The sequence below is a fragment of the Toxorhynchites rutilus genome, chromosome 1, assembly GCF_029784135.1.
Source record: "Toxorhynchites rutilus septentrionalis strain SRP chromosome 1, ASM2978413v1, whole genome shotgun sequence".
NCBI classification, from domain to species: domain Eukaryota; kingdom Metazoa; phylum Arthropoda; class Insecta; order Diptera; family Culicidae; genus Toxorhynchites; species Toxorhynchites rutilus.
The window spans coordinates 10296272-10311970 of NC_073744.1; the positions used below are offsets into that span (position 1 = coordinate 10296272).

The 15699-nt window shown below is 39.2% G+C and overlaps 1 protein-coding gene across 1 annotated transcript in view; it reads right to left on the minus strand.

Annotated features, from left to right (window-relative positions):
• Positions 1 to 218: 218 nt before the first annotated feature.
• Positions 219 to 15699, minus strand: part of LOC129777051 (adiponectin receptor protein) — a 30011-nt gene continuing 14530 nt past the window's right edge. Inside the window, exons 2-5 of the mRNA XM_055783108.1 lie at positions 8211 to 8947; positions 1479 to 1666; positions 1211 to 1404; positions 219 to 1136 (exon numbers count right to left, since the gene is read on the minus strand). Of these exons, the coding sequence (XP_055639083.1) occupies positions 996 to 1136; positions 1211 to 1404; positions 1479 to 1666; positions 8211 to 8947 (1260 nt within the window). The 3' untranslated portion in view covers positions 219 to 995. The remainder of the gene's footprint in view (positions 1137 to 1210; positions 1405 to 1478; positions 1667 to 8210; positions 8948 to 15699) is intronic.

The window sequence follows — 15699 nt, forward strand, 5'->3', positions numbered from 1 at the left end:
ACCTATTTTGTGGATTCGCTTTCGGCTGAATCATCGCAATGTCCTGCGAAATACATATGCCAAGCACTCTGTGGTGCAGCTTTCTATCCATAATGTTGATCAGGTCTTAGCGATATTTGTTGTTATCTTTGATCACTCGAAGGGAATAGTTTTTTTTTCACTTTCCAGTTTGCTTGAACGGAATTTCGAATATGTTCGAACAGTCAAGGCAACACTCGTTGAACCATTATACTTCATAGCGCAGACATTTTATTGTTTGTAGTCCTCGGTGTTCCACCGATATTGTTGTGTGAATAAATTGTATTTTACAAGTGTTCTCATATTGGATTTATTTTTGCTTCAAACCGTTAGCCTTCGTTACCATTAGCATCATCAATGTCTGGATGTGTATGGATGCGCGCTCTAGTTTCGTTAACAACTTTTTTTTTCATCTTCTTAAATTTCACATAACGACTTTCTCTTGTGTAGTTCCTTTTTCTCATAATCTAATATTTTGACTTAAAAAATGTTATTAATAATTAGAAGAAAATACTAAAGCTTGTGTTTGTAGATTCAGCCTGCCAGCTTTTTATCTAGATTGGGATGTGCAACTGTCACCTTTTCGGCCGCCCGATGTGACCGTTAAATAATAAACAAAAAATATAACACCAGACGGCCAGTGGCAAACATGAATATAAATTGATGAAAGTTCAAGAAAAAAAAACGAAATAATAATTTTCAATATACACTAGAAAACAAAACAATTCAATTGTATAAACTAACAAAAATTATAGTTCGTGATCAAATTCATTCGTTCCCAATTTTGTTTTTCTGTTTTATTTTAAATAAGAAAGAATAATAAGCAATCCAAATACCTTTCTGCAGATTCATCTAAATAGAGTTTAAGTAAACCATGAAAGGGGTGGGTGTGAGTGAAATCATACCTCAAATTTCAGCCCACACAGCAGCAGTTTCATTTTGTGTTGTCGCTCTCTCTAGTTGTCACTGGAGGAACCTCAAAAACTCATCGCCGGATGCTGATGGGGAATGTCACACTCGCCGACCGTTACCCGATACATTGCCATCTCGCTGATGCCGTGGTAGTGAACCGAGGCGGCCACCAGCACGAGCACGTGGAATATCTGATGGGATTGGAACTGAAACGCAGAGGAGAACAGAAGATAAAGTATACTGATTGTTTACTTCAACTGCTGGGGGTCGATTAACATACCCAAATATCACACTTTCCCGGGAACCATCGCTCCGGAACTCGCAGTGCGTAGAACAGTGCTCCCAGGATGTACAGCAGTCCCATGAGAATGAGCCAACCGAGGCTGGCTTGGGAGATCTTGCTAAACCACCCTTCCATTAGTACGTAGTGAATCGCTGGGATGATACCGGACAGACCGAAACTCATGAAGACACCTGAAGTGGTGGTTGTAATGAGTAATGACAGTAATGACTAGAATAATGTTGAACGGTGTTGGGTCTACTCTTACCAGCACGTAATGGTCTTAGGTTCGGTTGAGAGAATTTATCCCACAGGGAAGTGATGATCGATGTGATGCCCAGCACGATCACGATCGTCAGATAGATCATTTTGTGTTTGTAGTGACAGTAGAATCCATAGTACAGCCAGGGGACGAACGAACCCATAATGAGCAGGGCTATACCGCAGTAATCCAATCTGTAGTTTATGGAAATAAGCGAAAAAAAATGAAATGTAATTATTTTTCTCAGTAAGGAACCTTAACCAGCGAAATTGTATAAAGAATTGCAGTGAGTGATGTGATTCTGTCAACACGCTTCTCGACGAATCGATTATTTCTGAAAATCTGAAAGCAAATAATTTAGCGCGTACGAGATATTTTCTCTGATTAAACTATTATCAATTATGATCTTTGATCTTTAATTATGATAATTTAATTAAATGATTGAGTCCCATCAGGAAATATAAAAAAAATTGCGACTTTCAAAGAAGCACCTTCTATTCACCCAGCCTAATTCTTTTCTTGAAAAAATATTTCATATGGGCGAAAATAAGAATCAAGTTGACGGCGCCAGTGGTTGTATGGTTAGCGTAACAGCCTCACAATCCGATCGGCCTGGGTTCAATCCCAGCTGGCGTCGTTGGGATTTTCTGAGGCGAAAAATCTCTGGTTACGTCTTCCTTCGGAGCGGAAGTAAAAGAAGTTGGCCCGGCTTATGAGTTGTTGAGTCTGATAGGTAGGAACAGGTGGAGTCGCCTCCCTGATGTCGGTGATTGGCACTAAAGTGGCGGAAATAGGCCGACGAAAAATAAGCGAAGATAAAAAAAAAAAAAAAGAATCAAGTTGAAAATTCTACCATATACAGTAGAACCCCGATTATCCACGGAATAGTCGGGCATGCTCACCGCGGATAACGCAATAAAAGACTAAAAATGACACACGAAAACACGAAAAAAGATGTTTTAGCACGAAAACTATGGTTTATCAATACAGAAACCATTTAACTTTTCATCTGTAAGTTCGTGTAAACCAGTACCAAATACTATAAAAGCCACAACCAACAAAAAAAGGGCATGAATCTACACCATACTGACAAATTCCGTTTAGGCCTATAGATTAAGTATGGAACTCGCTGTCGCGAATAATCCGCACCGCGGATCATCCACTCACGGATAATCGGGGTTCTACTGTACCCGAATTAAAATAACTGTGTGAGTATTTTTGTCAACCGAGTGTTTCCAAGCTGACCTTGTCTGTTTTCTTTTCCGTTTATCAACTATCTGACAATTGTTCTTGATTGTTTTTGATATATAAATATATATATATATATATATATATATATATATATATATATATATATATATATATATATATATATATATATATATATATATATATATTGTCACTATCGCATAAATTCGTGCAAATGACTGCTGTCAGTGTTGCCAATGTTCCAGTTTTAACTGGATTCTTCCAGTTTTTTTTTGATCCAGCCATCCAGTCGAACACTAGAATCTTCCAGTTTTTTTGAATATTGTCCAGTTTCATCCATTTTTTTTATATGTGCTTCAGTTTTACTCATTTTATGTAACAAAAATTACAATGATGGATATTATCCCTCCCTCCACCCTCCTATCCCTTGACCAATTTTATTTTTTGACATTCATCTTTCGTTCGATCCAAGGGGCTGTCCACATACCACGTGGACAGAAAAAGCATGATTTTAGACACCCCCTCCCCCTCTGTGGACAAGCGTGTACATTACTTTTACCCCTCCTCCTGTTGTCCACGTGGACATTCCTCCGGTTTTGAGGAATAAATCAAGAAATTCTACTTTTTTCGGTTAAATATCATTTCAAGTTTATTTATAAGTTTAAGTTTAGTTATAAGTTATAAGTTTATTTTCTATTCCATATTTTTTATGATAAAGCCTTACCAATAGTATCGATTTGTCTTGAAATCTTCAATTTTTTTCAACATTGTCCGGGAGCTTATTATTTTCTTCCAAATTCCATTTACGTTATCTCCATATCCATTTTAAAATATCGATTGTGAGCTTACTCCCGAGTATTTTGATGAAAGCTGGCTGTTTGAGTTTTCAAAAAATCAGACAATGAAATCAAGCACTTTGTTTGAAAACAGAATTTTCTCGTCTAAACATCAATGACTTTCGCTTTTACAGGTTCGGTAGTGCCTGATGGCTATAATGAACCTAGTAAAAACGAAACATCTGCAGTATCATCGTGATCGATGATTCCGTTCACCTACAACCCTTAATTGTTAAATCATGCTAAATATTGTCCTAAAAAATTCGTGCCGATTCTAAGGGAAAAACCAAAAGCATATTTTTGTAGACATACATCTTTTCGATCATAGATGCACCGTTTTTTCCTGAATATTTCAGCATCTTTCATGCAACTTGAGGATTCCATCCTCTCAGAACTTATGCTATGCAGTTAGTTGAAGTTCTTACAACAATCTTAACAGTTAATAATCTGAAGATGCAATATCTGGTGAGTAAGGCGGGTGGAGTTTCAGAAGTTCCCTAGAAGCGTTCTGGATCGTTGATTTTAATACGTTCAGCTGCTAGCAGTACTTGTTGGAATTCATCGAAACTAGTTGCTTGGTAGAAGCTCGTGATACAGATTTTCTTGCAGTCCTACCAGACCCAGCCATAACTTTCTTCAAGCGAAAACCTGCTTCGGGGTTCCATTGACTTGCTAAGATTTGTTTTAACTCAAAATTCTTGTGAATGATTTGCCCTTTACAATTCGCTACAAATATGTATTTACGTCGCGTTTATGAAACGAATCGCACATTGAGATAAGTCCCTTCAAGTGTTTTTCGCTAAAATAAACCCTTATTCCGAAATCCGGTCGGATTTGAATTAGCACAATGTTGCGTTCTTTAAAAGGGTATTCTAGTCTAGAAATTTGAAAAAAAAAAATTTTTCTTCATATTGCTCTAATTCATACATTTAAGAATATAACATAGAAGAGACTTTTTGAAAATCTAATTTTTTACCAAGGTATAGCCATTTTAGTGATGCGATATCTTATCTAGTACGGCCATAACAATTAACTTCAAACGCTCTTTTCTCAAAACATGTTTTTTCAAACTGGCTTGCACGATATCTCAAGTTCTACTTATTCGACCTATGTTTATATGAATACAATCTGTATGTATCTCTCTATCGCACGAACCTTTAAAAGATCATAATTTCGTAACTTTAATATTTTAAAAAAATCAAGAAACTTGAAAAAAATGTTTTAAACAGTATTTTTTTTCCTTAAAATTTCTGCCATTTTGTCAAAAAACACGTTTTTGACTTGTCCGAGGTTCATGCGATAGTGACATTTTTACTGATTCAGAATCTGTTCGATTTGTTTGTTTCAGATAACCAGAAGGGCTGGAATCGTGTACGCCATGGCACAACTTTTTTTTGAACCCCCTGACTTGATCAGCTTCTAATTATGGATATATTGTTTTCCGTTCAATATTTGATTTATTGTTGAAAGATAGATAAACAAATGGTGATATAATGGATGGTGAAAATATTCTTTGTTTTACTTTTTCGGAGCTCGAAGAAACGTCCGAAATTCGTGTCTCTATCCCCCTTAATCTGATCGAGTCAAATCCTATCGGATTGTGCAAATGTTGCAACCTTGATATGCAGAATGCAAACGTTTATTTCGTTCGGATTGCGATATGTCAAATCCAATCGGGTTCCGTAATATGGGTTAATATGTAGTCCATGCATTGTAGCGTTTTTCGTGATGATTCGTCTCTCATGAATGGTGATTTTCGACATCTGTAGCGAATCTACTAATTCATGTGCATCAAGGATTAATCTTTTCTTTTAATTAATCAGCATGAACTTTCCAGACAACTCAAAAGAAGCGCATTACAAAAATTACCAGACATCAATGACGAACAACATCATTGCAAGAAATAGATCTCCAGAGATACGGCCCGTACACTCATGGAAGAATTTGTTGTTCGTTTCAATGTTCAGAAATCCTTGAGAGTTCTCGAAAAGAAAACCATAGAGTTTGGTCACCAAGAGCAAAAGCTGAGTTCACCCCGCACTTAAGTCGTGATTTTTAATACTACAAAAAATCCAACATTCTTTGTGTTATTGGGTGTCTTTATCCTGACGGATTTAATGGCCCTCTATTACCGATTGGAATAAATTTATGGATCCTATGTCACGTGCGTTACCTTCAGAATATACATTTCAGGAAAGAGGTTCATTGATATGAAAAAATATATGGATGTATGAACGAACAGCACTCTCAGGCAACTCAGTCTTTTTATTGATGAATACTGAGTACTCAGGGCGGGCGGAAGTTCAAAAAATCGTGTAAATACTAAACAAACAAAGGCACTATATTCTTTTATATTTTTTTCTGGAAAGCTGAGGATTTTTCACATAACATATCTCGAAACCAGGGAGGCGTTTTTTTTTGTTTTTGAGTTATGATTTTTCAGAGTGAACCGATGAACCGGAAAATCATTTTTTCCCATTTTTGAATAAAAGACTTCCAGTTAAATACATATATTTTTCATTTCATATTGGACAGTAGTGGGAAAAAATCATTGCGGCCCGAAGCTACGATGAAAATCTAATTTGGCCCGTACCATAGCCACCTAGCCACCACTGACCTAGCCGACATCGAAGTGAACTGCTTTGCTCATTTCTGCTTCATGGTCAGGTTTCCTTATTCGTTCTTACATGTTTTTTCGTGACGACCAAGGTGAGTCGATGTGTATTAAGAATTATTCTACATTTGCTGACGACAAGGACTTATCAGAATCAAAGGAGAGAAAATGACTTGGAAGATGATCCCCACTCTATTATCCCCACTGATTCAACAAGAGTCTGGTTTGGAGAGCCAAACGTTGATAGTGGTTATAGTAGAAAGGTTATATAATGCTACAATGCATATAATACTTAATACACTTCTCTCTCACGTAGGATATGATATTGAGTACGTTGATCATATCGAAAAATTTGCAGTGAAAGAACTAATAAGAAAAAAGAAAATTCGAAAGGATTCACTCACACATACCTGTTCGCCATATTATATCAAGAAATACTAAAGGTTTTATTTAGCCAGCTATACTCCCCCAAATCCATTTATCCATTCCACTTTCCCTTTCCTATAAATAAGCAGCACCCGCTGGGATCAATTCACTACAGAATCCACACAAATTTTACGAGACAGCACTCAAGGTCATAAGATATCCAATCTACATAACCTTGGCGATATAATTATAACGACCCACAACAGTCAATGTTTCATACAAGTGTAATGTCGCCGAGGCAAGCTAGCTATTCAAACCTAGTAGAAGGCGCTGTAAGATGATGACTTGTTATCGTATTTTTACAGTGCCGCAATACATGAAGTCACTTACAGATGCTTTGACATGTTTTCGACAAGGTTTCTGAGGCGATGTAAGCCCAAATCGTCCCAAGCCTTTTTGCAGAGGTACTTGTTTGTTTGTTACATTAGATTTTGTACCACTTGTTGTCGATGGTAGCCCAAAAAAATTCAATTGGAGTCAAATCGGGACTCTGGAGTGGCCATTCTCTGGGGTTTAATGGGAGTCGATCGGAAGAATGTTTGTGCCATATATTTTCAATCGTTATACTGCTGGAAGGTGTAACAACCTGCAACTAATGCACCTAATTTACAATATTTTTTTAGAATATTCACAAGGTTTTCGAATCGTTTCCCTACCCTATACTCTCCTGACACCCTATACTCTCCTGACACCCTATACTCTCCTGACACCCTATACTCTCCTGACACCCTATACTCTCCTGACACCCTATACTCTCCTGAATGGAAAAACCCGTCGTATTTCATCGCGTGTCGGACATCTTCTTTCGTATCTTTTAGGATATCATGTTGGAAGATATTCCACGGTTTTAAAACCTTCTCTTAAGGCAACCCAAATAAGATTACCTCTCTACAGTAAACGGAATCGGCAAATATATTTCGTGATTTATTGTATCTGTCATACATACCCTCCATTTTATAAATATAGAGCCACTCATTTTTTTGAGTTCCTCAAATGATCATGTGATGTTTGCAAAACTAGTTTATCATTGCTTTCGAATAATCTATCAAAAGGCGATTTCCGTAGCCATAGCGGTCGCACATCCGCTTATTAAGCCATCAATCGGAATTTTTTCTACGTTATCGCATGTGGAACTCATCGAGCTTTTTTCATCTGGCCTTATTCGAGTTAGCTTCGGTCAGTTTCTGGATCTTTCAACTTTTGGCCGACCAGAGTGTCGGCTAAAATATTTATATCAAAACTACCGGAATGGGGACGGCGCCAGTGGTTGTATGGTTAGCGTAACAGCCTCACAATCCGATCGGCCTGGGTTCAATCCCAGCTGGCGTCGTTGGGATTTTCTGAGGCGAAAAATCTCTGGTTACGTCTTCCTTCGGAGCGGAAGTAAAAGAAGTTGGCCCGGCTCATGAGTTGTTGAGTCTGATAGGTAGGAACAGGTGGAGTCGCCTCCCTGATGTCGGTGATTGGCACTAAAGTGGCGGAAATAGGCCGACGAAAAATAAGCGAAGATAAAAAAAAAAATACCGGAATGGAATCGGCAAAACCAAACTTGTGCCTGATGAGCTGTCGCAGTCTCAGAATCAGAATCAGAATCAACATACAGAGGCGGACAATATCTCAGTGCAACCTGTGGGATGAGAAGAACATACTCACTTCGAGAACAGCTTGCCAACCATCTCCGAGTGGCAGCACAGCGTGTGGAAGGCAAACGAAAACCCGAGACACACAATTGCCCCCATAAAGAAGGCCATAAAGATGAGCTTCTCCTGGAGTTGCATTTCGAACGAGGGTCGCGTCATGAAGTACGTGGCAATCCCGATGAACATCACGCAGCCCAGCAAATGCGTCCAAATGTTGCCCGTTTCGGTGTGTATGCGAAAGATCGATTTGAAACAGGCACTGAACGACGGCAACGGCGGTCGATGTCCCTTGTGCAGGAAATCATTGTCCTGCAGCCAGGCCGGGAGATGCTTGAAGTGACACACCTTCCACGAGGCCTCCCACACTTTGCGCACGAATTCCTCAGCCTGTTCGGCGGCATTGTGTGCCAACGCTCCCAGGTCAATTTCGTCTGAAAGGACGCCCGCCTTGAGTACCTCGGTCATTTCTGCCTCGAGCAGCTGGGTGTCCTCCGGTGTCGACGGCAGGGGACATCCGACGCCATCATCCTCCTCCTCCTCGAGTTCATCGTCGTCGTCCAGCAAATCAATGTCCTCCGAGCCGAGTGAATCTTCCTCCTCGGGAGCCCAAATTCGCCGTTTCCGTATAGTGTAATCGGCCTCCACCACGGTCAGCATTTCCTCGTCCGGCACCGGACCATGTCGCCTCTGGATGGGTGGAAGATTAGCCGGCCCAGCCACGGGCATATCCAGCTCAAAGCGTGATGACATCTGCAAAAGAGAAACAAAACATTTCATTTTCTGATCAGTATTATGTGTTATGTCTAGAATTCAGTTTTGAGAATATTAAAGCAATCTGAATAATAATGGGATCTGGGATCCGCTGCTGATCACAACAAGAGCACGGAAGACAATACATCGTCACACGACCGAATAGATGCATTCTAATCGTTTCCATTATCCGCGATCGACTCTAATAAGCAGTTGCTCTGTTGTTGGGGGCGATTTGCCGTGCGGTTTCTTTACCCGTCTCGCTTGTTCACACGAACTCGATGTTATGAGTAACAGATATTGAGCGCGAGAATTTAATGAAACTAGACGACACATTTGCTCACTTATTATCGCGCTGAAGTTATACATTGACCCATAGTGTCAAGACGCAATCAAATGATTCAAGGTTTTTTTTCCTTAAACGTAAACATGTAAATACGTAAACATATTTTGTTAGGCATAAAGCAAAAGTCGTAGAAGCGGCAGCGTTCTATTATTTACCATTCACACAAAGCAAAACACACACGCGGAGTGAGAAATTGATTTCACAAAGCGACTACGATGTATATTGTGAAACGTTTGTGTGTTGCGTATTGGGTTTTATTCAGATCGAATGGTTTGGGATATAGGTTGGTCCAGTTACCAAAACATTTTTCAGATTTAGATTACAAACATCCGTTTCCAGTTCCGATTTAGACTTCAAACTGCACATTTTGCTATTTATTAAGATAGATTGTACTTCCCACCTATAAGATCTTTTTCATCACATTTTTTCCCCATAAAAAACACATTCCGTGACTGCAGTCCTCGGACCTTGCGTTCCACAGAATATTGCAAGATGGAACTACTTCTCCCTCTCGTGTGAACTGGAAGGAAGAAAGGTAATGAATTAGAGACTTTAGAACGAACTGGATTGTTTTTACGCGACTTTTATTACATGATTTCTACGTGGGACCATGTCTAACCGTTTAATATAGGGGTCCATTATTTCAACGAAAATGGTTTTTATGTGGTGTCTAAACTATAAACATCTAATTTACATGAAACGTCGTCATCTCGATTTTTTTTTGTCAAAAAATCTGCGACCGATAGTGCGAATGGTGTCCCATAAAATAAATTCCCATGTCCATGCCTGTCCTTAAGGCTGATTTAGACGATGCCAGTCAGCGCTCTAGTTGAAGTATCCAGTGAACAGAGAACAGACACTCTGTTCAAGTTACTTGTACCAAAATCGAACAAGTAATTGGCCTCTAACATGTTTTCGGTTCAATTACACATCGTCATCTGCACATCAAACTCTCGTTTTCAAAAAGAACAACCGAATGAACGGTCTTTTTTTTGGCGAACTTTCTCTTTCGAACCATTCGTGAACAGTTTGTCCATCTCTACCATGGAGGCTGACGCCTGAATTATATGCAACCATGTTGTTCGTTTCTCTTCTCCCACAGCGCAAACAGCGTGTAAAATCTAAAAAACATACCCACCTTATTCGCTAAATTGTTCACTCGCTTCTCTATCTTCATTATTTGTGTTATTATTAAGAAAATCCCTGAATAAATTTCCTATCTAATGGTACATAGTATGACATATTAGGCTGTCAAAAAAGTCCTGCGGTATTTTTTTTGAATTTTCATTTGTTCATAAAATTAGTTACAATCATCTGTTTTAAGTCAAATATGCGCCGTTTTGTTCGATGACTTGTTCCCAACGAGATGCCAACTTCATAATACCCCTGTTATAGAAGCTCGCTTCCTTATTGGCAAAAAACTCGGATAGCCAATTTTCACAGGCCTCTTTTGTGGCTAACTTCTGACTACCTAGCTCGTTCGCCATGGACAAAAACAGGTAGTCACTTGGTGCAAGGTCCGGACTATACGGCGGATGCAAAAGAACCTCCCATCCGAGCTCCCGGAGCTTCTGGCGCGTCACCAAAGAAGTGTGTGGCCTGGCGTTGTCCTGATGGAAGACAATGCGGCCTCTGTTTATCAAAGATGGCCTCTTCTTCATGAGTGCTACCTTCAAGCGGTCCAGTTGTTGGCAGTACAGGTCCGAATTGAGCGTTTGGCCATAGGGAAGCAGCTCATAATAGATTATTCCTTGACAATCCCACCAAACACACAGCAGAACCTTCCTGACCGTTAATGAGGGCTTGGCCACCGTCTGAGCCGTTTCAGCGGGCTTCGACCACGACCGTTTGCGCTTCACGTTGTCGTAAGTGACCCACTTTTCATCGCCAGTCACCATCCGCTTCAGAAACGGGTCGATTTTGTTGCGATTCAGCAGCGATTCACATGCGTCGATACGGTCAAAGATGTTTTTTGCGTCCACGTGTGTGGCACCCATACATCGAGCTTCTTTGTGAATCCAAGCTTCTTCAAATGGTTAATAACGGTTTGATGACTTATCCCCAGCTCTTGGCCGATGCTACGGCTGCTACAATGTCGGTCTTTCTCGGCAAATTCAGCGATTTTGTCGCACTTTTCGACGACAGGCCTTCCGGAGCGTGGCGCTTCTTCGACGACCTCTACACCAGAACGAAAACGTTGAAACCATCGTTGTGCGGTGGAAATGGAAACTGTATCGGGTCCATAAACTGCACAAATTTGATTGGCAGCTTGAGATGTATTTTTGCCTTTGTCATAGTAGTACTGTAAAATATGTCGGATTTTCTATTTATTTTGCTCCATATTTGCGACACTATAACTCATAAACGACTTAACCAAACAAAACACTGTCAAGGACTATATTATAGCGCGCAAAAATACCTTTCCAACAAGCTATAGTATGACTCGATACAATGAATACAACTAGAACTACGCGCTTACAACGACACCTCGCGGAAATACCGCAGAACTTTTTTGACAGCCTAATATATCGCAACAACGCTTTTGCGTAATATGCATTTGAAATCCCTTAGTTTTTGTTACATTTTTCGAAGAGTGACCAAATTTTCTTTTTCTCACCTTTTAACAAAATCGTCCTCATTTTTTGCCTTCACTTACAATTTTCTCAAGTTTTGTTTCGCGATCATCCACGACGAAGTTCTGGAGTATTTGAATAATTGCATTCTTTTGACATAATATTGATATTATTTCCGCATACCACTTCTGAGCATCTCGTCCGTAGTGGCAAGACACCAAATCAGGTCAGAACAACACAGAACATGTGTGCTTTTGGATAGAAGGCAGTAATCATTTCTGTAGGGACTCTTTGGTGTAAATTTGTTGATTATTTGATCTTGAAGTAATAAAGTTTTTGTTCCCTACATGACCTGCCAAATCATATTATTTATTTATTTAATTGGCTTTCCGTCGTATGACAAGGCCTGATAAACAATATTCTTTCAATTCACTCGGTTGTGGGCTGCCGGTCTCCAGTTTCTTGGGTATCGTGTGCTAACCGCCAGATCTCGCTCCACCTGGTCTAACCATCTAGCTCGCAGTGCTCCTGGTCGTCTTGTACCTACCGGATTTGAGGCAAACACCATCTTCGCAGAGTAGATGTCCGGCATTCTTGTAAAATGCCCTGCCTACCGTATCCGTACGAGTTCATGGTTCGTCTTTCTGAAAATTGCTGTCCACAAAATTTATCCTGTGGTGATGCCCATCTAGAAAGTATTGGTTTAATATACAGAAAATTTTTTATGTAAATCGGATACTCCCCACCATGTGCCGCACAACGATCGGAGGAATTTACCTTTTTTTAAAATTATTTTTGACTCAAATACTTGATGTGGGTGTTCCAAGTGCATTTTGAATCAAACAGATCCCAAGGCACTTGAAGGTCAATGTCTGGGTAATGTTTCTGCCCAAAAGTTTAAGTTGTAATTAAGCTGGGAACCGTTTGGGAGTAAACACTAATAATTCGCTTTTCTGCTGTGAGAATTCGATCCCTAAATTTTTTTCCCGAGATGATGAATTATCTACGGAAATTTTATGTGGTTTTCATGTTTTGTCATGTCAATATTAATCTCTCACAAAAACCACTCCATTATACGCAAGTTGCCCTAACATAATAATTATGTAAACCTTTGCTAATTGTACGCCTGAAGCTGGAAAAGCTACCCTGATGACCAAGAATACTGAGGCCAATTGCTCATTACTTTTTTACTCTCTTCACTTGAATGGCGTAAACGTTCCCTGTGAAACTTTTGCCGTCTCAACGAATGCATTAACTAGCGTCATTTATTAATACTTAGTTGAGATTGCTTAAGCCAAATAACACGCCTTGAATGTATACCGAGGGGCGAGCTCTAGAAGACGCGTTACCACAGTGCTAGTCGAAGGAAATTTCTTTGACGAAAAATTCCCCGGCCAGAACGAGAATCGAACCCGACTACCCGGCATGATAATGTGAGACGCTAACCACTCGGCCACGGATGCACCTTCTTCCTCTCTAACTACCTTAAATTTCATTTATGTAGGGTCTCTCATTTCAGGTCTGAGACACCTTGGAAAGAGCAACCATTGTCCAGAAGGAGGGGCATCGATGACAGAGAGCGCGGTATGTCATATAGATGGTGAAGCATTCAAACAGTGTGAAGTTCAGCAAACGGAGTGATTTTAAATAAAAAGAATTGAATTAACAAATCGAGTTTCACTACGTATCCTTACAATCTACTCAGCTGTTTACCGTGTTGTCTCATATTCCGAACACTTAAGCTTTGATGGCCATTAAACAGTGTCTCATTACTCAAAATGGTACTCTTTGGCAAAATTAATTTCATTTTTGGATACAATAGAGCCTTCTTTTTCATTTGACTGCAATAAAATTGATTTACAAATACATATTCATAGTGAAAAACTAAAAATATGTTTAATCACTTTTGTCTCAAATTCCGAACACCATTTTTGTCACTGACTCATATTACGAACACTTTTGTCTCAAATTCCGAACAGCAAAAATGCATTTGTTTTTAAATCATGACTTCTAAACTACTGGACCGATTCATATGATCGATATATCAAATTAAAGACAATTAGCTAGTCTTCTTTAGAAAAATGTTATGCTCGCAAAAGAATTGGATTTTATTTGTGTAATTATTGATTGTATTTGTTTCTCATAGTTTACATAGTTTCGGGACCAAGGGCGCTATATCGGTATCGATACCTGTAAATGATGTTAAAATGAAGTCTAGGCCCCAAAGAGTGTCAGGGTTTTGAATATTACATTATTTATAACATTAAAGTTAAGTAAAATCACATTTGAAAATGAAGTGTTCGCAATTTGAATGATGCGTAGAAACTTGATGCATATTCCGAACACTAATTTCAATGAAGATTTCTGCATAAAATATCATTTTATTTCATCCATTTATTGTAGATTCTTACCATTTCTAGCACTTAACGTGGAAACAACAAACAAAATAGTTGAAAAAACTACGAAAACTGAAAAATTAACGATGCTTGTTTTTTAAAGAATTCGCTAACGCAAACATTTTATCATTGGTTTCGATTGTTTTGTTTTTTAGCCAATGCTTAATATTATAAATTATAAGCTGTATCGATACCTGTAGATGATGTTAAAATGAAGGCTATAATCCAAAGAATTTGAGGGTTTTGATTATTTAATTATTGATAACATTGAAGTTCAGTAAATTTAAATTTGAGAATTAAGTGTTCGGAATTTGAATCATGCGCAGAAACTTGATTTATATTCCGAACACTACTTCTAATGAAGTAGTGTTCGGAATATTTTAATGAATACTTTAATGAACACTCCTGCATAAAATATCATTTTTTCGCCCATTTGTTATAGGTTCATACATTCTCTAGCACTTAACATGGAAACGACAAACGAAATTGTTGAAACAACTACAAAAACTGAGAAATTGAACCCATTGGTGATCGGAAATTTTGAACAGCTGATCGAGCTAAATTTTCAATCTGGGTTCATGAGTCCATATTCATCTCCATGCAGGTTGATCCTTCTTCGTATATTCCCAACCGTGTTTGTTTTCCTGACTACATCAATTCCTCTGTGCATTTTGATCTGTCCATGAAGCAGGATATCCATGGAACATCAGATTATCTTCGATCGAGGATCGTTCCAACGATCTTCGATGCAAAGTATGGGGATATCAATTGTGATAATATGTACTTTACTGATGGGTCCTCTATGAATGAGTCCACAGGATTTGGAGTGTTCAACGAATTTTTTAGCACCTCCCTCCCGTCTTCAGAATCCTTGCTCAGTGTATATTGCTGAATTGGCAGCGATACACTGGGCGCTGGACAGCGTCGCCTCACGACCTGTTGAACACTATTACATTGTAACGGATAGTCTTAGCTCTGTCGAAGCTATCCGTTCAGTGAGGCCGGAAAAGCACTCGCCGTACTTCCTTGAGAAAATACGAGAAATTTTGGGTGCTTTATCCAGACGCTGTTATGTCATTACCTTTGTCTGGGTCCCTTCACATTGCTCAATTCCGGGTAATGAGAGGGCTGACTCATTAGCAAAGGTAAGTGCAATTGAAGGTGATATTTATCAGCGTCAAATCGCCTTCAATGAATTTTATTCTTTAGTCCGCAAAAATACTATAGTTAACTGGCAACGCAAATGGAACGAAGATGAATTGGGCCGGTGGCTCCACTCGATTATCCCTAAGGTTAACCTCAAACCATGGTTCAAAAGTCTGGACTTGAGTCGGGACTTTATTCGCACCTTCTCTCGACTCATGTCCAATCACTGTTCGTTAGATGCGCTACTCTTTCGTATTAATCTTGCCGACAACAATCTTTGTGTTTGTGGCC